General features: G+C 38.4%; 1 protein-coding gene across 1 annotated transcript in view; it reads left to right on the top strand.

The window, feature by feature from the left end:
* Nucleotides 1-1590: 1590 nt before the first annotated feature.
* NDUFS4 (NADH:ubiquinone oxidoreductase subunit S4) overlaps nt 1591-27007 on the top strand; it is a 47787-nt gene continuing 22370 nt past the window's right edge. Inside the window, exons 1-2 of the mRNA XM_066569050.1 lie at nt 1591-1728; nt 22382-22460. Coding sequence (XP_066425147.1) covers nt 1643-1728; nt 22382-22460 — 165 coding nt within the window. The 5' untranslated portion in view covers nt 1591-1642. The remainder of the gene's footprint in view (nt 1729-22381; nt 22461-27007) is intronic.

Genomic DNA, 27007 nt, shown 5'->3' with positions numbered 1-27007 from the left:
AAAATTAATGTTCTGTTGATTTGATACTGCAGAAGACATTTGCTGAAAGTTTGTTTAGCTTTTCATTCAAACTATTTTTCAGTCTTCCTTCATTTAGAGCAAGAAAATGTTGAATTTACTGACTCGTGCAGAATTTTTGTATCTGACCCTGTCAAACTCTGCTGTCAAAATCAAGCACAAGGCTTGCTTCTCCTGGAGAAAAGCAGAAACAATTAGTCAAAACCAACATCCCCTTCTGTACCAATTTATTAGCTTTTTTTTAATATTCTAAATATTTTCTCTTTTTAAAGTAAAATCAAAGCTGAAACTTCATTTGTTTTTTTTTTTTAAAGTCATCAGATTTTTAAAATACAAATAGTTAGAGTAATTTCAAGAATACAATCTATTTTCACCATCAGAACCAGAAACTTTTCAGTTCTTCACAATGTTGCAGATCCTCCTCTAACACTGCTTCTGCACCATGTGTTTTTGGAAACTTTATGTCATTTGAGCTTTTGGCACTAAACAGAATCATACTTGACTTCTGATTTATAGCCATCTGTCTTCTTCAGCCGTGTACACAGAACCTTCATTATTGTAGGGCATGAGTACTGTTATTTACTTCCAGTTTACAGTTAATGCATTATAAATATGACTCCACTTCAAGAGACCAGCAGTTGTGTCAGTCTTCCTTGCTTTAATATAGGAGGTAAAGCTGGAATTGGTTTAAAAACAGAAAAGAACTCCTGAAAGTGCCACAGCACATTAGAGGCATCCTTATCTCAGCAAACTAAGAATGTGAATCCATTTCAGACACCAAATCTAAGAAGTATGCTTTTAGCAGGTGCAAGAAGATGTACCAACACTTTCATGTCTTTGTACAGAGCGCACCACTTTGTCAGCAAAATATAATGGGAAAGAATGGGGCCAAAATTACCTGATCCCACAGCTTCTGTGCCCAGGACGGAGGGCTGCAGGCACAGGGAACCAGACAGCCCAGACACCTGCCCTCCCTGGGGCTTGTCCTGCCATCCAGAGTCACAGAATCTGCAAGTTAAGGGTTTGAACAGATCTTATAGATCACCTAGTCCCAATGCCCCTGCCATGGGGCAGGGACACATCTCTGGTTCCATAGTCCAGGTTTCTGAAGGCTTTATATCCAACCCGGCTTTGAACACTGCAAGGATTAGGGAGTCCACAATCTGACCCCGGCAACCTGTTCCAGTGTCTCGCCACCCTCACAGTAAAGAATTTCCTTCTAATAGAGAACCTAAATTTCCTGTCTTTCAGCTTCTGCCCATAAAGAAGATGGCGTCACAACCAACGCTGCCAGAAAATATTTCAGGGCCAAACATGTAGCTGAGAAAAAGGAGCGCCTGCACCCCAAACACCTGAGTGTCTCCTTCCCGGACCTCCGGACATCAGTTCTGCCTTCCCACCAGGCCAGCAGTGCCTTTCTCTCCTGCCTCGGCCGAGCCCTATCCCCATCGCTCCCTATCCCAGCCCCGTTCTCTGCCCCCTGTTCCCTGCCCGCCCTTCCCGCCGCCTCTTCCCACCGCCTCTTCCCGCCGCCTCGTTCCGCCCTCGCCTTCGCGTTTCCTGTCCGAGCGGAGGAGGTTTGGCCCTCCGGCGCCGCCGTCTCCCAGCGGCTGCGTTGAGCATCATGGCGGCGTCTCTCTCAATGTCAGCGGCGCTGAGGGGCCTCATCGCCAGGAGCGGAGCGGCCGCGGTCCGCCCGCCGCCGCCCAGGTAACGGCACCGCGGGCTCCCCGCCGGCCGCCCGGGGGGCACCGCCGCACCCCGGCGCCCGCGAGGGCCCGAGGAGGCCGTCCCGGGCCTGGGCCTCCGCCGCGGCCGCCCCAGGAGCTGGGTCGGGGGTGCCGCGTAGGCCCCGACGCGGGTGGGGGGCGGCCAGGCTGGCAGCAGGCGCGGGGCCGAGGCTTCCTCCGTGTCAGTCCGTGCGTGTCCTTGCCTGTCCCTGTGTGTCCGTGCGTGTCCTTGCCTATTCCTGTCTGTCGGTGCGTGCCCTTGCCCGTCCTTGCTGTCTGCCTCGCGGTGACCGCCCGCCCGATGTCCTTGCGGTGCCCGGAGGTCGGGTTCTGCTCGTCGCGGCCTCGCTGACGGGGAGCGTCACCTCGCCAGCAGTCTTCCCCGAGATTTGCACCCCCCGTACATTCTTTTCTATCGTGTTGCCTTTCCTCTCCATCCCTATTTCGAAACATCGTTACCTTTTTCAGAAGATGAATATATCTGTTTTTTCGCCAATTTCTTAAAAATAATATTGGAAATGGCTTTATAATCTTAGGTGGCACTTTGTTATTTGTTTCTTTAATGCAGAGACCTGTGTTAGATGTCCAGTACGTGACCCAACCACGAGTTGAAGAGGCGTGCATGTTGTTACTTTTGTGCATCTCACAGGCGCAAGGCTTGTGCCAGTCTAGTCAGGAAAAATAATGTAGCTCACTGCCTTTAGTTGTGTTTTGGAGTTTTGGTCTTTGTGCTCCTTAAGTCTTTCGATATTAACAGATACAGGTTTGCTCTAGTAATTTTTTTTTTCATCTGTTGGGGTTTTTAAATATGTGTATATAAATATGTGTGTGCCTATAGAAACACACAGAGAAAACTATATATACACTCAGAGAAAGAACTACAGCTCTACTATTTTTGCACGTTTTTATCCTCTGACTTTCCCATTACCTACTGCTGCCTTCTCCCTCCTAAAATGGCACCTGTTTTATGGTGTTGAAGGTTAATTGTCAGTCTCTTAAAAATGCTTTGAAATCTGTGGGTATGAATTTAGGAGTTCCTCCACACTAATCCAGAAACTTACTGTTCATGTTCAGCTGTTTCCTTCTGCCCTTCTACTTCTCTGGTGTTGACAGAACTATTGCCTGTCCCATGTTGTGAATTGCATCAGTCAAGTAATTCAGGCTAAAAAGAATTTTGTTTGTTTTAAAGTCTTACCATGCTACATTTCAAGTAATTATTTCAGAATAGTAGGATGTAGCAGGGCTGGGTATGAGAAGTGTATGGAGATATGAGGTAGGTACACTTCAGTTGGTATTTCGTCTTTGAAACACTGTGTTAGATTCTTTGCTTTCCGCAGAGAGTGAGGAAGAATTAGTGTCCCTTAGCGTTTTCAGTAAGGGGGATGTTGAGGAGAGTGGCCTGAGTGGGACTGAAACTTATGCTTCACATTCTCTAGGACAGTGACCTGATCAGTGGGCAGTTTCTTGGAGAAGAGGGAGGGCATTATGAGTTTCTCCTGAAGTTTTGTACACAGCTTTGTAATCCCTGTTGTTACAATGAGAAATTTTCCGTGGAATAAGGAAAAGACACTTCAGAATAAGATCGTTTTGGCAGTATGAGGGAATGCTTAGGACTGTCATTTATTGCATAAGTTTTGCAAAGTAATTGTTCCCTGGTTAGGTAGGCACTGAAACTTAAATCTTTTCTCAATTACTGTTTTATATAAAATATATTTATTTGAAAAATATTTTTATGAAATTTTATTCTTAACCAGGCTGTGTAGTCTCCCTACTTGGGAGTGAGAATCAACATACATAATTACAGAAGAGCATTTAGGGTTCTATGTTTTAAATTCAAAATGTCTTCCTAGGGCTCATTGTGAAGTGATAAATCAGATAGAAGTAGACAGGAAAAAGTGTATCTCTTTCTTTTTCACTTTGTATTGCTTCTCATATGCAAGTGTTTGTCTTCCTTTGATACATACAGTATAATCTTTCATGCAGAGCATGTAATTGATTGTATTTCATCAGAAACCTATATAAATTTATGTATACAGATAGATGCCTCAAAATTTGCCATTGTACAAGTCCCATTTTTAGCTTTATTGTCTCACATCTCCTGACCTCACAGAACTGAACATTTACCAAAGACCACTTAAACTTATTTTCCAGCTGAAGTGATCAGCAGCTATCCAAAAGACTACTTCTTGGAGAAGCCAGTAGTTTGCTGCATATCTTGCAATTGGATGTATAAATCCTGCAATACTGGTTTCCTTTCAGAAAAGTATTTTGACAGATGCGATTTGGTAGAAGTAGTCTCTTTGTTTGGAAGTATTTGTCTGTCTAATTTTTTAGTGGAGTAATCTCTGGCATTGTCAAACTGTAGAAAGAGTGTGTTGTAACCAGTGTGCTAGATGTGTATGTTTAGGTAAATACAGATGTTACAATTACTAACAATAAAAATTATTGGTGTTCTTAGGAGATGACCTAAGAAGATTCTGGAACTGTCAACTGTGAGGGCATTTGAATGACTCTTATATCACTCCAGCCCTACACTTTTGTTTACTTAGGCTGTTTGGTAAAACTTAATGCAAGTTTCATGTTACTTGCTTAAATTAGGTTGTGAGAGTAATACAGCTTATTGTTTGGACTGTAAGATTGAATTTTAAGCATTCAAGATGTATCTTTATTTGCAGTGCATTTTTCTGTAGATTTTTGCATGTGAAACTTCTTATAGTGCTCCAGTTTTCAGAAGTTCAGTTAAATAATAATGCGGTCACTTCCCAAGAGTTACAAGAGAGATTCTGTTCTGATTTCTGTTAGTAATATTTGGTTCTTAGAAATTTTATGACATCATCTAGCACAAATACTGCTTTTATTGGGACATACTTAGGCACTTTAATGTACACATGCCCAAGCTGCCCAATGATTCTAAACTGGTACTGGCTTTTTCCACAATATGGACATAAGTGTTCAGTCTGAAATTAAGAGAACATGCAGCAACATTCCTCATATCTTTATGAAGTCCTGAGTGCTTGTTTTAAATCACTTAAGCAGGGGTTACTGAGTCCCTAGATGATTGAGAAAGTAAAAGTGTCTCTTTTGCTTAAAAACTATTTTGAACCTTTCATGCTGTGAAGTTTTAAGGTGGCTTGAAATTATGTCGAACATGCTCTCACTAGTTTGACCTAAAAGGTTGCAGTGTTTCCTTCCATTAGAAATAGAGACAGTTGAAGCTGGAAAAGAAAACGTCAAACAAATTCCTGCTGAACTGGGAATCAGATATTTGTTTCTAAGACACTTCAGAGTGTTTCTGAGAAGCCCTTTTTGTCACAATATATTTGAGTCAGAATTAATTTCTGTTGCTGTAGAAGAATGTTTTGTGTGTAGGTATAGTAGGGCCACATGCTCTCTGAATTTCATGATAATGAATTTTTCATGTCACTTTTTAGTGGCTTTCAAAATGTGTTACCTTCCTTTTGTAATGCTATTGTGAAGACTCTGAGTATGACAGCAAATGTTTTTCTGGTTCATCATTGTTATGGTTCAGGAGGATGCCCATGCACAAAAAACTCGGGACACAGTAGGAATTGCAAAGCAAGTCAATTTTGTTAGTCACTTTTGCATAAATACATACCAACCCCTGAATGTTTGAGAAGCTGCTGAGTAGGAGGAGATGGAGTGTGGCGCTCAGGCAGCGGGGGCAGGCAGATTGTGCACCTTCAGGACATCCCCTGGATGAAAACTGCATGCATCATGTCCTCCTCTCCGTCCACCCCAGAACCACCCCTTGTATCACCTCCTCAGGAGTGGCCAGTTCCAGCATCATCTCACGCAGGGCCACCGCATGAGATGAGATCATAAACAGCCCATGATCACACCTCCATGCCAACAACAGTTTAATTGTGTGTTATTCCGCTTTGACAGGATGAATCCCACCAGGTGACTGATACATAGTTTCTTTACTGAAGGTTAGTCTTACCAACTAATCATGACGTCTTTTACATTATCCTGTCTTCCTATACCATAGCAGACAAATACGGCAGGCCTTAGACTTGTCTTCTGTCTCTGACACAATCATAAATGGATATCTGAGGTTATGAAAGTAAAGAATTATGGACACGTGTAGTACAAAGCCTATTATTCAGTAATTTTCAAAAACCTGAGGAAATCTGGGATGCCATTTATATCTCAGTTTTGAGTTACTGTCTTTATAAGCAGGCTTCCCCCTCAAGAAGATAAGGGAGAAGCCATTTTTGTGGTAAAATAAAGGACTTCTAAAACAGAAAAAAACTCCTGTCTTAATTTTTTATCCTGTCCTTCTATGAAAAATAGAGAAAATGCTTACTAACTTTAAAAAAAATTATAATTCTGCAAGATAATAGCTTACTCTTTTGTGTTATTGTTTGGTTCTTTTTCTTTAATGAAATAATATTGACATTTTTCTTGCATGTCAATTCCAAAGCACATGTTAAAATATGGCTTGGTAGACTTTGCGGAGCCAGGTCTGGGTAGAAACCAGCAGAGAGCCGTTTAAAGATGTTCAAAGTCCTGACTGAATATGGCTAATAAAAACACTATTTCACCACTGTTAGTGCTAGCCAGTGAGAAGTTTCTGTCAAGTCTGGAATAGGCAGCATGTTGCAGAAGTTGTATTATTTATTATTTCATCCATCTGTAATACATGACTGCTGTTTCCTTTATACCACAAAATATATAAAAGTATGTGTGGTGTTGTCAGGCTCAGACACATCAGAAGCTTTGGTTTTCATTAATAAAAAACATAGTTCTGTATCATTTATCTTGGTTAAAATTACTTCCAGTGACTGATATGATCTACACAGAGAACCTGGAATAAAATTTAAAGACCAGGAGAAAAAGCAGTCTTTTTTCAGTCTTGCTTTAGCTGTATAAGAAGTGTTTATAGATAGTTTCATTTTGGTTATTTACCAGGAAAAAAAGATGTATTTGGCTTTTAAAATATGTATTTGGCTAGAATTTTACAATTTTATCTTAAGTAAGTATTTTGGTTGTAATGTGTATCAGAGCAAGTACAGTGAGTCTCAGTATCTTACTGAGACTCTTAATAGCACTGGAGTAAACTGAAATCTGGAATAAAATTCCAGCAGTTTTTTTTTGCTTGTGAGAGTGTGATGACATGGAGCATTAGAGAAGACTCAAGGTGAAAGATATGGTGAGACAAATAGACATAGACAAGGGGAGAAAAAGATGAAATCCACTATAGTTCATACACTTAATGAGCATGAGTTTAAAAACAAAACTCTAAGGCATCAGTGAGTGTTGTCTGGTCTTGCAGACACCCTGAAGCCATAGTTTGGGAGTAGGTATTTCGTGTGTCTGAAGTGCATAATTCCTTTAAAAACTACTCCTTTTCACTCTTGTCCACACTGCTCAAATAGTGATTGTGTGGTTAAGAGAGGGTGTAGGAGCCGAGTCTTGCCTGTTCACTGTGACTGAAAGCAATATCAGTGGTTATTTGTTATAGTCACAGGTCCTTTGACAATGGCTTGTGTCTGGCTCTTGTGAAGTACAACCCTCTTTCCACAACCATTTTGCATGCTTTGATGAAGAGAGGGGGAAATTTCTGGTAAGGAGGATGACTTCAGTCCCTTTGCAGTATTTTAGGTAGTATCTCTAAGCTGCTAATCCATCAGCAGCTGATGCAACTACTTGAGTAGTTGCAACAGGATAATTTACTCGAGTCTGTTGTGTTCATGGGTATGCACCGTTATGAAAATATCAAAGTAGTTATGATGAACCAGAAGGGTGTCTTAGATTTCCTTCTTTTGCCTTCTCTGTTTGGCTTTATTGGAAGTAGGGTATAGGAGTGCTCCTTGATTCTTTTGGAGTGGAAAGAGTAAGCTTTGGAAGGTCCCCATGGAGTAATGAAGATGTTGGATTTAATGAAGCATGGGAGCAGTAGAATGGTGCTGTCAATGTGAACAATTCCATCACAGTGAAAAAGTGAAAAATACCATGTATTGTGTAGTTTAGTGGTGAGCTCAGATTCATCTCATTTGAGTTCTTTAAGTGTATGGGATTCCTGTAATGTTTGTGAAAGTTTGCATATTTTCAGAATTCGTCTAGAGGAGAAAAAGAATAGTTAGGAAGATGTGCAAGTAAGAGGGGCAGATAGGAAAAAAAGTTTGGGAGAGGCAAAGTTTGAGAAGGGGGCAAGGAGGAGATGTGTTGTTCTGGAAATGGCTGTTTTTCTGATGTGCTTATGGAGGACTAAGTAGAACTTGCATCATGACAGCAAAATATTCCTGATAAGGCTTCTTAGATTGTTCTTTCTTATTGATCATATGACTTGGGTGACTTATTTTATTTACATTCAGTCCCTTCAGTTTTGGAATTGGAAACCCAGAGGGGAGAAATTGCATTTTTCAGAAAGTAAAGGTTAAACAGAGACAAGCAGACAGATGTGTAAGGTATATTTTGTTGAAAGCTAACTAGTAAATAAGCAATGTACTTCCTTCTCCACTAAAACAACTGAATGCTCTTCTAGTCACTTTTGTGGCAACTAACCATTGTGGGATCAGAACTGTAACTTGCTTACATAAAGTCTGGCATACTTTTGAAAAAGTGTTGTTACATGTGATAATAACTTTTTTCAAAAATTTACTGATTTGAGAACCTAATAATCTTCTCTCTACTTAGAATATTTGAAGTGGAATAGGGATAGAATTTAACCCTCAAAACTGCACCAAAACAACAAACAAACAAACCCTCAAAAAAGCTTTGTAGGGTCGAGGTGAAATTTGTTGGCAATGGTATCTTAAAACAGAAGGACATAATACTTTCCTTCAGGGACTAGACAATTTAAAATAGAATCTAACACTATATTTGAAAAATGACCCTTTATTTTCAAGAAAATCCCTCAAACATTCTTACAGAAAAGACCTTCATGTTGGTATATCCTGATACCAAATATTTGATATCTCAGAGTCTGAGAAATGTAATTGTAGAACTTGTTGCACTAAGTTGAACCACATTTTTTGTCAAATAAATTAGTCAGTAGTAAGATTATGAAATACCAGATGGATACATGGGGAAAGGGAATAATTATGCCTACTGTCAATGGACAGTGTTTCAAATCTGTGTTACCAAAATAATAAAATTTGCTTTATTGATGCAGGCTTAATATAACATGTTCAACAGATTTAACTCACAGTGGAAAAGTACGGCTATTTGGATTTTAAAAATTGCCTTGATTTTGCCTTACTATAGGTTGAGCATTTTGACTCAATTGACCTTATTATTGTCCATCTTAGATGTAATTGACTGTTTTAGGCGACGAAATGCTGAGAGTTTTATAATTAGCAGGGAAACGTGAACCTACACACAACTAGTTTTAAAAAAAACCCAAGTTTAACAACTCCTATTTTATACTAATAATTTCAGTAAATTTGTATGATCCTTAACAGGTAAATGTTTTATATGTTTTACCCATGTATAGGTTTTCATTCTTATGATAGTACAGTGGATTTTGCTACGTTTTTAAAATTCTTTTGTAAGCATTTGATTCTGACCGTGTTAGAAAATATACCTCTGAAGTATCTTAAGATCACATCCTTTTTTGTTTCTAAAAAAAGAAATCTCTAAACTAGCAGGAGGTAAGCTGAAGAGTTCACATTATCTTCTTTAAATTGTTTATTTTCATATTTCCTAAGAAATTAATGGTATTATTTTTGTCTGAGTTTCAAAGGGCAGTTGTTCTCTCCTGGCAGTGTAATAGTATGTTTAGGTACTATTTACTTAGCTCTTTCTGGCTGCAGTAGTTTCTGTCTGAATCTCCCTTTGACCCATGACAGATTCTGAAGAAGTTAAGTAACTTTTGACTCAACAAGAGAGTCTGTAGGCAGCTCCAGAATTTGTGTGGGCAAACAGTTCTTGCAGCTGCTTATTACTGGGGTCTTAACATGAAAGAGTTCATAAACAAGTCCTGTTCCCTTTTTTAAAGTCACACTTTATGTATTTGATGCAAATATTTTTAGACCTTTTATGAATGTTTATTTTATATGTGAACACCTCTGGCATTGTCATTTGTGATCAGTCTATTGAAGTCTTCTGCTAAATGTTAATGCAGTAATCCGCTAAGTGTTAGTGATGCTATTTATATTGAAGTCCAAACTAAACTTCTGTTGCAGATGAGAGCTGTTCAGTTCTTCATATTTTTTATAGATTTCAGTAGTTTTAAGCTAAGATTTTTATGGATATTGCATTTTCAGAAGTTACAATGTATCATCTTTTTGCTGCATTTCAAATGAAGGAAAAAGGCAGAAAGCTCTTCATGCAGTTGCTTTGACCGTTCTGTCACATATTCAAGGAGTATTTGCATCTGCTGTGGTAAGTTATTGGAAGGAAAATTCTGTAAGAGTGGTATATTTTCATATGCCAGTGTTGGTGCCTACCAGAGAAAGAGACAAATAATCTGCATGTTATTTGAACTGAAATTCAAGAATGAGGTTTGCTTCAAAAGCATCAGTGTTACCTTAAGGCTTTATAAAAGCGTGAGTAATATCAATACTTGCAGTCTCCTTTTAGAGAGAGAGCTAACAGCTGATTAGATAGTAAGAATATGAAAAGTAAGAAAGAATAGTACTAGTGGAGGAGGAGGGGATCAGTGTATGAGGATTGGTGCACAAGTGAACACACAAATAGGGTAGCTGATGAGGTTATTTTTATTCTCAAAGGTGAGTTCTCAAAAATGCTTCTGAAGTCTGTTTACATTAATAAATAATGACAGGTGAAAATAAAATTAAATCAGATAATTATGGAAAAACGGGGCATTCAAGCTTTCTTTTATGTAGCTTGGTATTTTCATTATATTTTTCTTGAAGTGCACAGTAATTTGTCCATCGATTTAAAGAATAATTGTTCCAAGACTGCAGATGCTGATGCTGTATGCAAAAGAAAGGAAGTTTTTTTTCCCTAGCTAGTGCCATTGTTGCTTGCACTTGTGTGTAGAATAGGAGTTAAAGTTTTGATGTGATAATTTTTTTTTTCAAAACTCCTGTGGGAAACACATAGGTTGCTTACACTGCAGCCATCCATTTGTTTTCATCTCAGATGTATATTGTAGAAGGCAGTACCCACAACTAAAAGCTTGTGTGGTTAGTATAATTTTAAAACAAGGTATGATTTAAAATCAGTCATTATAGAGAGACTACATAAAAATTAAGTTCTTTGATTTGGTTGCAATATGAGGCTGAAAACCAAGTGCAGATTAATTGCATAGACTGGAAAAAAAAACCAAATATTGTGTTTTATTTGATAGGAATTAATGACAAGCAAAGTGTCAAGGAGCATCAAAAGCTGTCTAGTCCAGAAGGTAAGGCAAGCTGGGAAGTGAGGGTGACCCCAGCAGGGACAGTGCCCTTACTGACCAGGGCAAGAGCCAGAACCAGGGCTGGAGGTGGGTGCACCTAATGATACCACTTCAGCAAGGGCTGAAGACCCAAAGTTGAGCTTTTAAATGGAACTCCAGGGCCACAGGCAGGGGATGTTCATGGAGGCCCTGTATGAGGCTGGTCATGGCCTTTAAGACCTGCTGCTGCCCTTAGTGTCCTGATGGGTGGTCTGAGAGAGTTTGTCTTCAGACTGTCAGTGTTAGAGCACTTAAAAACTCAGACTATGTTCTTACAAATAAGGTGGCACCATTGGTGTATCTTCTCTGAGTATAACTCAGTAGTCAAAAATTTATTGAAGTATCATGGAGATTTTTCTCCTCAGAGCTGTATAAGAACCATGTGGGCTGACAGATCCAGTGGTGTGACTGAGGTGTGTGACATGGAGTGTAGCTAAGGTACATAATAGCTGAGGAATGGCAACAGTTCAAAGGGGAATTGAGGACAAAGGCTTAGTGTCAGAAAGGAAATTAAAGAGAAACGTAGCTGAAACAAGGTGAAGTTCACAAAGCTTGTGTGAAATTAAATAATGCAGAATAATGTTACCTAGATTATCCCATTCTCATCTAGAACAACTCCTAAGAGCACACAGTTTTGAAAAGAAACCTGTAGGTCATGTTCCATTTGTAAAGCATTTGGCTTTCTCCAACTGGCTTGTACTACAAACATTAATATATAGCTCTTAAATACAGTTTGTCATAGCTGCCCAACAGCTAAGGCTTACTTGCCAAATAGCTTATTTGACTTTCACGAACCATTATAAACCAAGATGTAGTTTTCCAGTAACAGTTAAAAGAATTCCTTTTTGTATTGTAGTTTAGGGTTCAAGTGTTTGAGAACATTAAATAAGAAAGAAGTTGCCTTTTATATATGTATATATGTATATATACACATAGATATGCATACACACATATATATATATATATCTCAATATATATGCTGTGTTTTACAGGCCTTGGATTATTAGAATAAGAATTAATTTAGCTAGTAAATGCAGTCAGATTGAAGGGCTAAATCAATAGGAGTGGATAGGGGTGAAATACAGGACCATGCTGTGCCTTAAACCAGTTTGCAAACACAGAGGAATCTTTACTCTGTTTTTCTGTTTAATGTTAACATGATTCAAAGGCTCTTTTTCAAAATGCACAAAATCAGACAGAGGTGGGATGTGGGACATTAGTTTCATTCCGCACAGTTTTGAAATGAAACCCTTTGACTTCTGTTGTTCCTTCTATAAAGAGAGCACAGTTTTTAGTTTTGTCAAGTTCTATGAATGCCTGAATATGTGTGTGGGGAGTTTGACATTTAGAAAGCACAAAGAAAGCAAATGTGTCACCTGGGTATTTTATCTTTACACCCTACACAACTTTTCTCTCTTCTTTTTTAACTTTATTAGGCTTTCTAACTAGAGAATGTAATTTAGTTGATAGTTGTTATGGGCTGTGCAACATTTCTAGTATTATATGTCTTCCAAATAACTTGCCTGTAAGAAGTTTCTGGTTCTCAGCAGCCTGCTGCTTTAAGATTGTGAACTGAGGTTAATTCCTAAGATTAGGTGTTCCAGTTTGGAGAGTAGTGTGTAATGAAATGCTTTATTAGCAACTGTACGGGTGGCAGTAATTCAGAGTTCCCGTGACCTGATAGCTGTTGGACATCTTACAAATTAGGTATTATATTGCTCTAAATGTAGTGTACCTGATCTCCTTTCATAATGAGTTCTTTTATTTCTAAAACAAAAATGTTTAAATAATTTTGAGTAATTTTGTTTTTAACATGTTAAGCCCCTCTCTCAAAGTGTTCTAATCTATTTTCTGTAATCTGTCAGAGACCACTGGTGTGCTCTGAGTCATGTGCATGTGAGGGTCAAGGAGCACTGACATGACATTTTTTAGAAGTTTAGTTGCAAGTAATGACTCAGTTTGTATCTAAGCACTTCAAGAAATGTTTTGATCCCAGCCTGAGACTTGCAGAGAACTGTTTCAGGATGTGCAGCTGTTGCTTGTGAGTGCGCTGACTTGAACCTTCAGGCTAGCTCTGTGGATTTTTGGCTGAACTTTTCCTCAGCTCAAGCTGTTTGCATTATGCATAAGCTTATACTCAAAATCTCAAAAGACACCAGCTCTGCAGGAGTGGCAGAGGAGTGGCTGAGCCAGCCTGGACATACTGTCTGCCTCATGTGGAGCCTTCTGAAGGACTGGTCTTTGTTGTGCACCCAGTCATGTCACCTCAGTTAGCTGGCTGCTCAAATGGGCTCTGTTTGAGTCAAGGAAAGTGCAGGCATGGTACTAGGTCAGAGGTTACCTTCTTTATTATGTCTTGACTGCAAGAAATCTGATTAAATGAAGAAAACTGGTGGTGGGCAGTTCATGTCTTCGCAGAACTGACTTGTGTCCTGAATAATCCACTAGGCTGCAGGGGTGGATATAGTGCTCTGGTCCTGTGGTAGTTCTGGAAGGAGCATTTCTTTACATTGTCAGTGGTTCTTCAGCTGATACTTGTTTGAATATAGCAGGTCAACATCATTTTCTCACCTGTGGGATAATTAAAGTAGAATCTAAAATAACTAAAATTTTATTATTTTCTATGTGATGATGTATTCACTACTTGAAAATGTAGCTAATTTCAAAGAATTATAGAGTATTCTGGGTTGGAAGGGATCCACAAGTATCAGTGAGTCCAGCTCCTGGCCCTGTACAGGAGGTGTCACACCCACGTGCCTGAGTGCCTTGTCCAAACACCTCTTGAGCTCTGTCTCGCTTGGTGCTTTGACCACTTCTGTGGCAGTGCCTAGCACTCCTCTGTGTGAGGAACCTTTTCCTGATATCCAGCCTAAACCTTCCCTGACACAGCTTCATGTTGTTCCCTCAAGTACTGTCACCACAGTGAAGAGATCAGTGCCTGCTCTCTATGTCCTCTCACAAGGAAGTTGCAGACTGCAATGTGGTCTCTTCATTCTCCCTCAGGCTGAACAGACCAAGCTGCTTCTCATGTAGCTTCCCTTCAAGACCCTTCAACAGCTCCTTCGCCCTCCTGTGGGCATTCTCTAATAGCTTTATGACCTTCTTATATGGGGGTTCCCAAAAGTGCCCCCAGCACTGGAGGTGAGGCTGCCCCAGTGCAGAGCAGAGCAGGACAATCCCCTCCCTTGCCTGGCTGGTGATGCTGTCCCTGATGCCCCCAGGACACGCTTGGCCCTCCTGGCTGCCAGGGCACTGCTGGCTCATGTTCAACTTGCCATGGACCAGAGCCCCAGGGCCCTTTCCATGGCACTGCTGTGCAGCCTCTCATTCCCCAGTCTGTCTGTACATCCAGGGCTGCCCCATCCCACGTGCAGAATCCAGGACTTGCCCATGTTAAATTTAATCTGGTTTGTGATTGTCAGTTCTTCTGATTGTCAGGATCCCTCTGTGCAGCTTCTCTGCCTTTAACAGCTCCTCCCAATTTAGTATCATTGTCAAATTTACTTGGTATCCCTTCCAGTCCTGCATCCAGGTTGTTAATGAAGATGTTGAAAGTTTTAGGGCCTAAGATGAAGTTCTGTGGAACCCCCCTAGTGACAGGTCCCCAGTCTGATACCACCCCATTCACTGTAACCCTTTGTGCCCAGCCCATGAGCCAGCTCTCACCCATCCCATGATGTGTTTGTCCAGCTGTGAGCTGGACATTTTGTCCAGAAGGATCCTATGAGGGACACTATTGAAAGCTTTGTTGAAATCCAGAAAGATCACATCAGCTGGCTTCTCTTGAGCAGCTAGGTGTGTTACCTTGTCATAAAAGGAAATTGTCAAGCAGAACTGTTCCTTCATGAAGCTCTGCTGGCTGTGACTGTCCTTCAGGTGTTTTTCAGTAATTCTCAGAATGGTCTTCTCCAGAACTTTACCAGGCACTGAAGTGAGACTGACAGGCCTGTAGTTTATATTTGTAAAAACAGGTTAACTTAATATTTAGCTTCAAAGTTCCAAACCACAAGTCAAATGCTTATTTCCATGTTAATTTAGTACATTTATATAACCATTGCTTCTTTTCGTAAGTTTTGCCTGACAGGAAAGCATAGTCAGTTCTTGCCCTGTTTTCCAAACACGCAACTAGAAAAAAAAATTTATTGCATATAAACTTATTAGCAAGTAAAAGCAGTGTCTGTTTATTTATATTTCAATTTATATAATTTCAGCAATTTACTACCAAAATTTCAGTAGTTTAGGTAAATTAATACTGCATTCATCTATTTAGAAGCATAATTTACTCTGTTTAGCATCATTTTGTAGGCAAAGGAAAAAGTATGATCAGCCAACTTCATCAGAGTATGAAAATATTATTTATTAATGAGGAACTTTGTTTTCCTCCCAACATGAAAGTTCATCCTGCAGTTCATACTACAAAAAAAAACTACATGTCGCCATAGGCAGTGTTTGGCACTATGTTCCATATTTTACTTCTGTTGGAAAGTAGTAAGACTAGTAAGTGAAACCGAGTAAAAATAAAATACCATTGACTCTGTTAAGTCATTATCACTTCAACTACAGTAGTGACTTTAATACCAAGGAAATATTATCCCACTGTGTTTAAATTAATCTCTCACAAGTTTAGCTTTGCAAGCTGCCTTTATAAAAATGCATTATGTTGGGGCTAAAAAAAATATATTGAATAGTGTGATCTGTATTGTATTTAACATTGTATCATTATTTCCTGTATTTTATGTGCTGGAACTTCATACTGATTTGTATTTAGTCTCTTTAATCACAGTGTATGACTAGGTTGGGTGCTGTGGAAGTTGTTAGCTGGTGGTGTTTCTTTTTGTTCTTTTTTTTCAGAATTTAATGTTTTTATGGGGGCTGTACATTCTGAAGCTTATATTATTAGAAATGCAATAATATTAAATGCAATAATATTTAAAAGGTTGGTTTTCTAAAAATTAAAAATATTCAATCTATTGCATTGTTCATCATGGCTTCTGCATATACGTATATTCACATCCACTGATGCCCAGGTCTTTCAGCGTCAAAATACTTAAAATGTCCTTTAGACTTATTTCTTGATGACTGTCTTTATTTCTCATGTGGTACATGGGACTTTCTTCAAGACTTTGTTTTACCTATTCATTATGATCTGATTACCTGTTTGGTGATACCTGGGGTTTTTTACCACATCTCCAACAGCTGACCAAAAGGGGGTGCTAATAGATCAAACAGTCAAATGTGTTACATAAAGAGGTTAAGGAAAAGTTTTTGTGCAATGGTTTTAAGTCCCATCTACTGAATTGTGTCAGGTAGATACAAGTTTTCACATCTAGATGTTGTGTAAGCATTCTAGTCAGAGCACTGCTCTCCGTAGAAGGCAAATTAAAGCCGTGTAAATATGGCAGCTTCTTACTATGTAGGAGTTAAGCATAGGTTACTTTGCAGGTATTTACGGTGGTCAAATTTGTTGAGTTTTAGCAGTTGAATACATATACCTAGAATAACCAAGTAATACGTTCAAGTCAGATGCCTTAATTCAGATACCACAAAAGACCTCCACTGACCATTTTTTTACTGTTTGGTTTCTTCTGTTCAACAGAAGTTAATGGCTTCAGCAGAGCTGGGGCCTATAACTTAAGAAGGGAAGTGAAGACCTAAGAATCTTCCCTGCAGCAAGGAACTGCTATGTCCTTATCACACAGTGGTAAAAGATGGTTGAGAGACCTGGTACTGTTATGAATATTGTAGTTTGCCAGTAGACTGAAGAACTTCAGTGGCTTCTCACTGGACTCCTTTGTTTGTGTAGCAGGGATGTGGAAACCATTTGTGACTTTGGTGTAACTACAGATGATGGTGAAAGGGGAATACACACTTATCATGGAAGACATGGTTAGTTGATCACAGCGTTTGTTTTTTCTGGACACATGGTACTTACAGAAAGTTTTGAATTCTACAAAGACATATTTTTTCTGGAAGTCCTCATTAATTCATTCTGTGTTACTGAGCTGATACAAGAGTTACAGGTATTTAATAAGATCATGTAGTTTAGTCTTTGCCGAATATCTATTCCTGTCTTTTCTGTACAGTGTAAAAGACATTTTACATTTATTGTGAGACTCTAAAATAAGAAATGGGAGACATAATTATTTCTAGATGTAATGTCCAGTTCTACAATGCCTCACTGAAGAACTGTTCACAGTGGAAGAAAAAGCTACTTTGACCTTTTTAAAACTCCTAAGACTGAGACCAAGAAGTATCATTATATTGTTTTGTAGCATATATATATAACAAAGCCTATGCTGAAGTAATCAGATAGGTGGTAAAGACAAAATTTTGGTAAACAATGTTACAGTTTAAATGAACTGTAGAAATTAGTATAATGAAATTATCATAAACTACAGATAATCTTAACTTACAGTAGTGTAAAATAATGGTATAAGATTATATAGATCAAGATTGAGGAATTGAGATTCCCAACACAATTTCCTAGGATAGGGAGAAAATCCTTTTGCCAATATAAATGAAATGACATTTAAATGGTGGACTCAAAAGATAAAGGAGCTGCTATACTGTAGGAAAGTATATGGACAATCATAAAGGAGAGAGGTGACTTTTTTAATTTTTGTTTTACGTAATTTTGAAGAATTTTTTTTTTAAAAGGCGGGCTTTTACAATAAACCTAGATTTTTACATTTGAACGCCTGTTTGTTCATCACTGACAAGCTCACTATAAGGAAAGCATTTGGGCATATTCACAGCAGAGCTCTGGCCAGCTTGGAGCCTTGTCACACTTTGTTTATTAGATAGTAACCATGAAGGAAGTTCATTTGGTATGTGTTCTGAATTGGTCATTAATAAGCCTATAAGATAGCAAGGTTTATTGTTGCTAGCTACATGTAAAGCTTTCTCTATAGTTTCTGAAATTCTGAATTATTTTAGCAGTCTATTTGTAATTATTCTAAGTATTCTGTGTACAATAATTCTAAATCAGAGTTTAATTAGACTTAGAACAGGGTAGAAGTAGAACTTCCTGCTCGTCCCAAGATATTTCAACAGGGGGGAAAAAAAGCATAAGCAGTCAAAAAGAAGCAAATGGGTAATGTATACCCATATTACGCGCAGAGAGAAAGGAAGAAAGCAGATTACCTTTCCAGAGGTTAGTCATAGGAAAAAGCAGTAGGATCTTGGGAGAATGCAATTGTAGTTGCAGTTGAGGTTGTAGTTGCAGTTAGGGCTGAGTTGTACTCAATGAGCTTGAAGGTCGCTTCCAACCCAGTGATTGTGTGATTCTGCATGCAAATGTGTATTCTAGACTTCTGCAAGATTATCCATCAGAAAAACTACCTAAAAGTCAAGGTGGATGTGGGCAAATACTAATAGATAATTTTCTGAGAGTTACTGTACTGTTGAGGATGACATAAAAGGTTTAACTCAAGTGTTAACTTAAGTGATTTAGATTGCAAATTCATTTAACTTGAAGGTATAATAGATATTATAAAGTTGCCATTGTCAGAGTTTGAGAAGAGAGCCTTGTGTGAAAGAGGTGCATTTCCTGGTTCTGTCCTCAGATTAGTGCCTGACATTAGCTACACACTTGCAATGAAGCCTGCTGAAAATTGAACAGGCATTCTGGGAATCAGGCTACACTTCCTATTAACTTTCAAATAGCAGTATTTAAGTTCACATGACATTTCAGAGTTGCTGGTTTTTCCAAACTTCAGGTTACTTTCCTGTGAGAGATGCAGCAAATAGAAATATTGTCAGCCTGTCATCTTTAAAGCACAACTGGTGTTTTTTGTATTTTCACCTGGAGGTCTCTCCTCCACTGACTTGAGATTCACTTTCCTAGTCCAAAAGCCAGTTTTCAACCACTCTTCAGTTAGGAAGTTCTTAGAGAAAGTGTGTTCTGTCCAGCTCATTGCAGTCTAGGGATGGACAGAAGGCAGCTCATTTAAGAAGTGTACAAGGTTGTGATTTCCAAGGTTGTAACAGTTGTGTGTTTTCTAGAATTGTGTAGTCAACAGAAATGTCTTTGAAAAATGATGAAGAGGAGAAGTTGACTTAGGTTAGTAAGCTGTCCATATGCTTTTGAGGATTAGCCTAAATATCATGGAGAGCTATAAGGTACGATGCCTTGGAAGTTATCCCAGTTGACAGAGTCATCTCATGCTAAAAGCCAACTCCCTCTGTGTAAAATGTTGAGGCATCTCAGAAGGAGATCCTGCCCACCTTTAATCTGGTTTTTACCCTGCTCTTTATCATGGTGTTAGTAGAAACAATGTCTAATGATGTAATGGTGAGTGGAAATAATTTTCAAGGGCATGGCATTTGTACTTTTTAAAGCTGATTAATGTTTTTCCAGTTTAAAACAAAACAAGCCACTCTCAACCATGTTCAAACTAAATTGTGCTAGATTTTGTTCATAACTCAATTTATATTACAAGAAAAAGTATCATCCTGATCAGCCTTTTTGCAACCTTTACATACCTGAATCTTTACATATTGATCAGACATTTCCACAGAACAAGCTTCAGAGAACTTCTTGATTCATAGTCTAGATGAGTTTTCTTTAGAGAAGGAAATAATTAAATTGCATAATCCAATGTCTTTCTTATGGACAGATGTTAAGTAATGTAGTGAACACTGTACCACATGAAGTTCCAGGAATACCTGCAGAATATTACTTTGATAGTAAAGCTATTGTAGTGGAGGAGAAACTAATTTTCCTGTAGCAATGGCTTTTTTTCCTTATTTAAGGTTGAATATTTTCTGGCTTTAGCTACTTAAGTCTGGAACACAAGTGTAATGCTGCTGTTCAGCATGCTCTTAGGATAACATCTCTCTTGGTGTGTATTTTAATAAGGACCAAGTAACAGCCTGTTCTCCTAGTGCTCCAGAATCTCTCTATTCTGTTTTTGTGACGTATTCTGTTACATTTGCAACTTAAAAATTACTGGCAGTATTGAGCCAGAAGCATTCTGGTACAGAGATTTTGAGCTAGCAAAGTAGTTACCTTGAGTTTTTATGAAATAATTTGGCTTCCTTGCACTGGAAAACTTCTATGTTCTGAAACAAAGTAACTTTCCTGACAGATTTTGTCACTTTAAATAGAAATAGATCTGTCTGTCCATGCCACAGAGTTAGGTGAGTTAATAAACTTTGTGCTTTGGAGATGTTTTGAAGTTGTTAAAGGCAGAGGGAAGATAATTTAATAGAATGTAATCTGTGCTGAAAGTTTTTATTTATATTAGATATTTAACTGAACTTTGTTGCAGTTTTTTAGTTTCAGAAAGTTTTTGTAGAGAAAAATGAATTCCTGCATTTTTGTTCCTCATTTCTTTAAAATGGCCTTAATCAAATATGGAGCACACTGTTGTCTACCTGGATTTCTCCAAGGGTTTTGATATGCTTTGTCAAAGCCTCCTCCCAAAACAACTGGTGTGCCACAGACTGGTGAAGTGGTCCATGCAGTGGGTGGGGAGCTGGCTGACAGGCAGCACTCAGAGCGTGGTGGTGTCTCGCTCCTTTTCACATTGGCAACCTGTTACAGGTGGGGTCCCCAGGGATCAGCTTTGGGCCCAGCACTGTTTGATTTCTTCATAAGTGATCCATGGTGGGATTCTGGCAAACCCTGATAAAAGTTTGCTGGTGATACCAAAATGAGTGGGGAAGTGGACACTTTGGAAAAGAAATTCACCCTGCAGGAAGACCTAAACAGGCTGGAAAAGTGGGCTAGTAAGATCCTTATGAAGTTCATCAAGAGCAAGTTGCTGTTGTTCAACCTGGGAAATCATAATCCAGAACTGCAGCATAGTCTGGGATTTACACGACTGGGGACTAACTTTGGGGTAAGGGACTGGAGGTCCTGAGGAGAACAGTCTCAGTCTGTGTGGACAGTTGCTTCTGAGCAAAGAGAGGAAACAGGTTGCTGGGTTGCATCAACAAAAGCATAACCAGCAGAGATGAAGAAGTTATGATCCCACTTTTCTCAGCACTTCTCAGGCCATACCTGCAATACAACATGGACAGGCTGGAGGGGATCCAAAGAAAGGCCACAAAGGTCATGAAAGGACAGGGAAGCCTGGCACATGAGGAAAGTCTGAAAGAACTGGATTGGTTTAGTCTTGACCAAAGACTTATCACCAGGTTCCAGTATTTTAAAAGGTGGTTACAGAGAAGGTGGACACTCCTTTTTACAGTGAGTCACATGCAAAAGAAGCTAATGGAACAAGTTACTCCTGTTGAGATTTTGGTTAGACACAGGGAAAATTTTTCACAGTGTAGTTAAGTCAGTCAGCTATTGGAACAATCTCCCCTGGGAAGTGGTGGGTTCCTCAGAGTTGGACAATTCAAAGATTCAGCTGGACTGGGTGTTGGGCCATCTTGTCTAGACCATGCTTTTGCCAAGAAAGGTTGAAACAGATGGTCCTTGAGGTTCTCTTCCAACCTGGTATTCTATCATGAGGTCAGAGAATTAAGTTTCTTGGCTTGTTTCACCTGCTGTTGCATTATTTCGCCAAAAGATGATTTGTACTCAAAGGGCCTAAGCCTGTCATTAGTGACATAATGTAAGCAAAGTGCAAATCTAGTTAATTCAGTGATGTGGAATTGTGTTCTCTGTTTCCATATGTATCTTACAGATTTAGCAATTATGCAAGAAGATAAATTGTATTTCTTGAAATGAATAAGCTGACCCAAAATTATTCAGAAATTAAGGAAAATAGTTGTTTTGCCCACTCCCAACCTGAAAGCTATGTTTGCAGTATCAGCTTAGAGTTTGTTTAGTCATTTTTTTGGATTGGTTTGGGATTTTTGAATTTGTTAATGTCATGTTATTGATGTGTAGAATTGGAGCTGTACCATTGCAAATAGATTTAGGATATTTCCCCTCTGATGCCATCAGTTTAAGGATCAGAGTTCCAGAATGCTTGCAGCAGCCTTGTGTTTTTCTGTCTGTTCGTGACAAACCAGCTACTGTACGTTCATATAGAGCAGTACAGTCCTTGCCACTGGCAGTCTCTCTGTGACAGAGAGCCTGTAGGCTGACATAAAGTGCAGCCTGTTGTGAACTGCTAAGTGGGAGTCTGCCAAAAACTCAGCAGACAGAACTAATTGGGGAGAAAAAGGATTTTTGTGCCCTCATCTCTCCCTCTTCAATTTTTTTTACAAGACGGATATTGTTAAAGTAACTTGTTTATGTAAGATTTGTCTGCCTCTATTTTCTCATTGCATGAATCATTTTTTAACTTCAAGTCTTGCACTGCAGGTCACTGAGCACTTCCACATGGCGGCTGGCGCAGAACCAAACTCGAGACACGCAACTCATCACAGTTGATGAAAAATTGGTAAGGGTTTTCTACTGAATACTATGATACAGCCTTCAGGGTTATTTCTGCACAATAGGCATTCAGTATGGTATTCTGCGTTCTTCTAGGAAAGCCATATAAATGTGAACTACAAAGCAACAGTCCTTTATACACTTTTAAAAGTGGAACATCAGTAAAACATAAGTATGTGAATGAATATGGCATTCAAAGTGTTAAGCAATGTAAAATGATGAGTACCTTGTTTATTATTGTTATACTTTAGTCAAAGACCGGTGTGAGCTGTAATTAATAATAAGTTTGTTCTTTTTGAAGTTTAGGTATATTTTCTGTGTAGTGAAATTATACGGAATTTGCCAGCTTCCTGAAATTTTCTTCATTGGTGCCCAAGATACTGTGTAAAGATATATCATGGAAGATTATTGTTACTATGCACATACACTCTAGCTTTTGAATATGCATGAAGGTTAGATTACAACTGGAAACAAATGCATAACATTCTTCTGCTAATCAGTAGCAGATCAGAAATTTGGCAATCTTTTCTTGTAACTTTTTCCATAATGTGTGGTCTGTTACTCTAGATGCAACCTGACACTTACGTTTACATTATTTAATAGTATAATTTTTGTAAGACTTCTTGGGGGAATGCATCACAGCAGAAGCATACCTTTCATTGGTTTTCATATCGCTTTTGAATCTCCAGGAAAAGAATGTTCCTATCCTACGTACCAGACAGTTCACATTGTATGTATCTTTTTTGTATCCCTGAAGCTATATGAACTACCTAAGAAATCTTTGGAATTTATATTTAAAAATTGTACGTTTGTGATGATATGTGCGAGTTGAAACAGCTGAAGTTTAAGAGGCTGTTGGAAAAAAACCACACTTTAACAGCTCTTTAGGGCTTTTTTCTCTTATGCTTTGTATATATATGTAGCAATAATAATTACATGCGAGTAAAGAAAATAATCAGTTACTTCATAAACTTCTTTCTGAATTTGTACAATCTTGGATTTAAAAATTAAGGAAAAAATAGTACTTTATTCTCAGAAATATGATTATCTTGCTAGTCTACTTGCATAACTTGGGATTATGAAATTTGTAGAGATCCTGAGTCACTGTATAAGTAGGATTGAACAAATCAGTAGACATACATTTTCCTAAATGACTTCTAAATGTACTGTTCTTTAATGTTAAAATACATATATACATATATATATTTAAATATACTTTTATATCACCTGAAAATTCTCATGTTTCGCTGTTGTGGCCTTGGGTGATGTATACATACATCTGAAAAGATTACAATGCAAAGACAGACCCACAAAAAGAAACACTCTTCCATCTTCCATATTGAATTCAAATGTACATTATCCAAAGTTAGTGTTGTAAGTTACCCTGTCTAGCTATGAGAGTTTATACTTCCAGCTGAGTTAAAGTGAAACTAGTCTGAAATACAGCTATTGAGTTCCTTTAGTGTTATTGTAAATACACTGTACATGGAGTGCGTATTTCATTATATGTTGTCATCAAGTTGAAAACTCTCGTATCATATTTGCTGAGGTTTTTTGAGATCTCATATAGCATCCATTTATAAGTTTTTTTACGTTGATACATATAATGTTTCTAAATGATTATTTTATCTTTATTTCTTTAAGTGTTAGGTTAAATGTCAGACTGAATAGTGTTTTCTTACAATGTTGTGCATGTAGGTCCACATGCTAAATGCAAAAATCTTTTTTTTCTTTTTTAGATTATTATAGGACCTGAAACAAAATGACAGAAAATTAGAAACTTCATTTGTAGATTTCATTAAAGTTTGGGAATAGTTTCCATAATGTTTTAAATTCATGTTCTTTTAGTGGGCAAAAATTATATCACATTAGCAAGGAAAATTGTCTCAGGGTTTGATGTGGTTTTCCACTCTTTCAGCATTAGAAGAAGTTCTCTAGACACCTGTTAAATCTCATTTTAATGTAGAGTGCTATCTTACCTTATTTTAGGTTGCTGCAGTATATTCCCTAATTTTAAGTATGATTAATTACAACCAATTGAAATTAATTTAGCATATTGCAGGTGTTTTCTGTTAATTAATTTTACAAAGCATAAAACTATTATTTCCAGGCAAGTTATATTTAAACTGTACTGTGGAAATGGATGCATTACATTTAATTGAAAAATACTTATTTTCCATTACAGATTATTAGAAATCATCAAATCATACTTTGATGGATTTTTCATCTTTGCCATATTTTGAATTTTTTTATTTTTAAAGCTGGACATCGCCTCATCACCTTTGCATTTCAGAAGGAGCAAGAACAGGTGGAAGAGGGGATGTGGTTATTCTTGTGAGCCACTCTCATCTTGTAACTTATTTTGAAACTGAATTCTTCTGTGACTTGATATTTACAAGGCTGGGAGAGTAATGCTAAGGTTGTTGAAAACTTTTAACTGCATATTGTAGTGAAATTAATCTGTATTTCCAGTGCTCTTGTAGACCTTGTATTCATATCTGTACATGCATGTGCTAGAACTTGTTCAACAGAATGATTTGGTTCTAGCAGTGCTAAAATATTCCTTGTATTGAGAAACACAAATTAAATAGAAGATGTATGAGCATCATGAGATTGAATAATTAGGCAGTATTCGGTCACTTCTTTACTACAGCCTAGACTCTACTCTGTTGAATACAACAGAAAAATGAGTACTAATGAAATAGCAGGAAAACCAGTAGTTTAAATCACATTCATTTGTCACACTAGAAAAAAGGTGTGTCTCTTTAATGTAAAAGGAATTAAATCGTGAGCCTATGTAGAACATATCCAAGAAATTATATCTTGGTCTCAGTTATTGGCTGTTTTCAGTGAATACCGAATAAATTAACTTTTAATGAACAGTAAAACCTGAATAAAATAACATACAAAATGAGCAAAGCTCAACAGAAATACAGTTCTTGCATCATATTTTGATTCTCTGGCCACCAATTAGGTCATATTCCAAGAGTCTGGACAAATAGCTGTGTGAAAAGTAGTCTCTCAAGACCCTGCTTGCATTAGGAAATTTGGGCTATAGAGGGCAAAGGCTGTCAGCAGCAAATCTCATTCAGGTAATGTTCCAAATTTTTTAACTGTTTGTGTGTATGGTATAACATACATCATTATATCATAATTATAAAAAGTTGAAATGGTTTTTCCTGAAAATGGGGATTTGAGCTATTCTAGTTCCTGTGATTTGTTTCAGTTGTTGTGAGTAGGGTGCACCAATACTGTGTGTAGCTAAAAGTCATCCAGTGCAGCATGCCTGGGAACCTTTAAGTAGGCTTCCCAGTCAGTGCTGGAGTTAGGCACTTTGATGGAGGTTGCTATTTGCAGCTGAAAGGTTCCCACCAATATCTGTCAATAAAAGGACTTTTTAATTGGTTAAATGATGATATTTCAAGAATGTTTGAAGATTAGAACTACTGTCAGAAATTATCCGTTGCACTGCTAAAGCAGAATATTCAACTAATAATATATATTCTGCAGCTCAGTGCAAAAACTATTGCATGAGCAGTTAGGGCTTGGTCACTGGGGAGTTGTAGTTACCTCACAGATGTTTTTATTCTGTATCAGGCCAAGATAAAATGAGTTGCTGCACAGGGTTAAGCATTCCAGGCAGAGCTACACAGTGCAGTTTAAATGGTACTAAAATAGTTTTTTCAGCATGGTGAGAACATCTAGGGGCAGACTATTACAAGCATGAAAGGCTAAACAGAATGATGCTATTAACATTTCATTGTGTGTCCTGAAGTTGTTTTGTCTATACTGCTAGTTAAGCTTTTCTAAGTAATGGTTCAGAAGTCTTAGTACTGAACCTCAGTAAAGGACTATTTTCCATCAGACTGTAGACTGTGTAGCTCACTGTAGATAACTTGTATAAACCAAACTGGGCACAGAAAATCTGATCCTTTATTTGAGGGTGAGCAGTTCATACTTTTGAAAGGGCACTCAAAATCAGCGTATACTGCTCAGCAGCCTAGGCCAGTGATGTAAGTCAGTGTGGATGAAGAAAAGGCCATGATGTCATCTACATGAATTTTAGTAAATCCTTTCCCACATCTTCCTCCTGAAAATAAATACCCGCCCATGGCCCAGATGGGTGTACTTTTCACTCAGGGGAAGCCTGGATGGTCAAGAGTTAAATACTGAAAGACCAAGTCCAGAGAGTGGTGGTGGATGAAGTTAAGTCCAGTTGGTACTGTCATAAATGGTATTCCCCAGGGCTCAGTATCAGAGCCAGTCCTGTTTGATATTTGTATTGATGATCTGGTCACGGGGATCAAGTGTACCCTGAGTCAGTTTGTAGACGCCACTAACTTGAACAGGAGTGTTCATCTGCTGGAAGGTAGGAGGGCTCTGTAGGGGCATCTGGGCAGGCTGATTGGTTGGTCGAGGCCAGTGGTGTGAAGTTCAACAAGACCTAAGTCCTGCTCTTGGGTCACAACAACCCCAGGCAGTGCCACAAGCTAGGGAAGAGTGACTGAAAAAGGACCTGGGGGTGCTGGTGAGAGCAGCTGAACAGGAGCCAGG

The sequence above is a fragment of the Molothrus aeneus genome, chromosome Z (assembly GCF_037042795.1).
Source record: "Molothrus aeneus isolate 106 chromosome Z, BPBGC_Maene_1.0, whole genome shotgun sequence".
Lineage (NCBI taxonomy): Eukaryota > Metazoa > Chordata > Aves > Passeriformes > Icteridae > Molothrus > Molothrus aeneus.
This window is presented reverse-complemented; position numbering and strand designations above follow the sequence as displayed.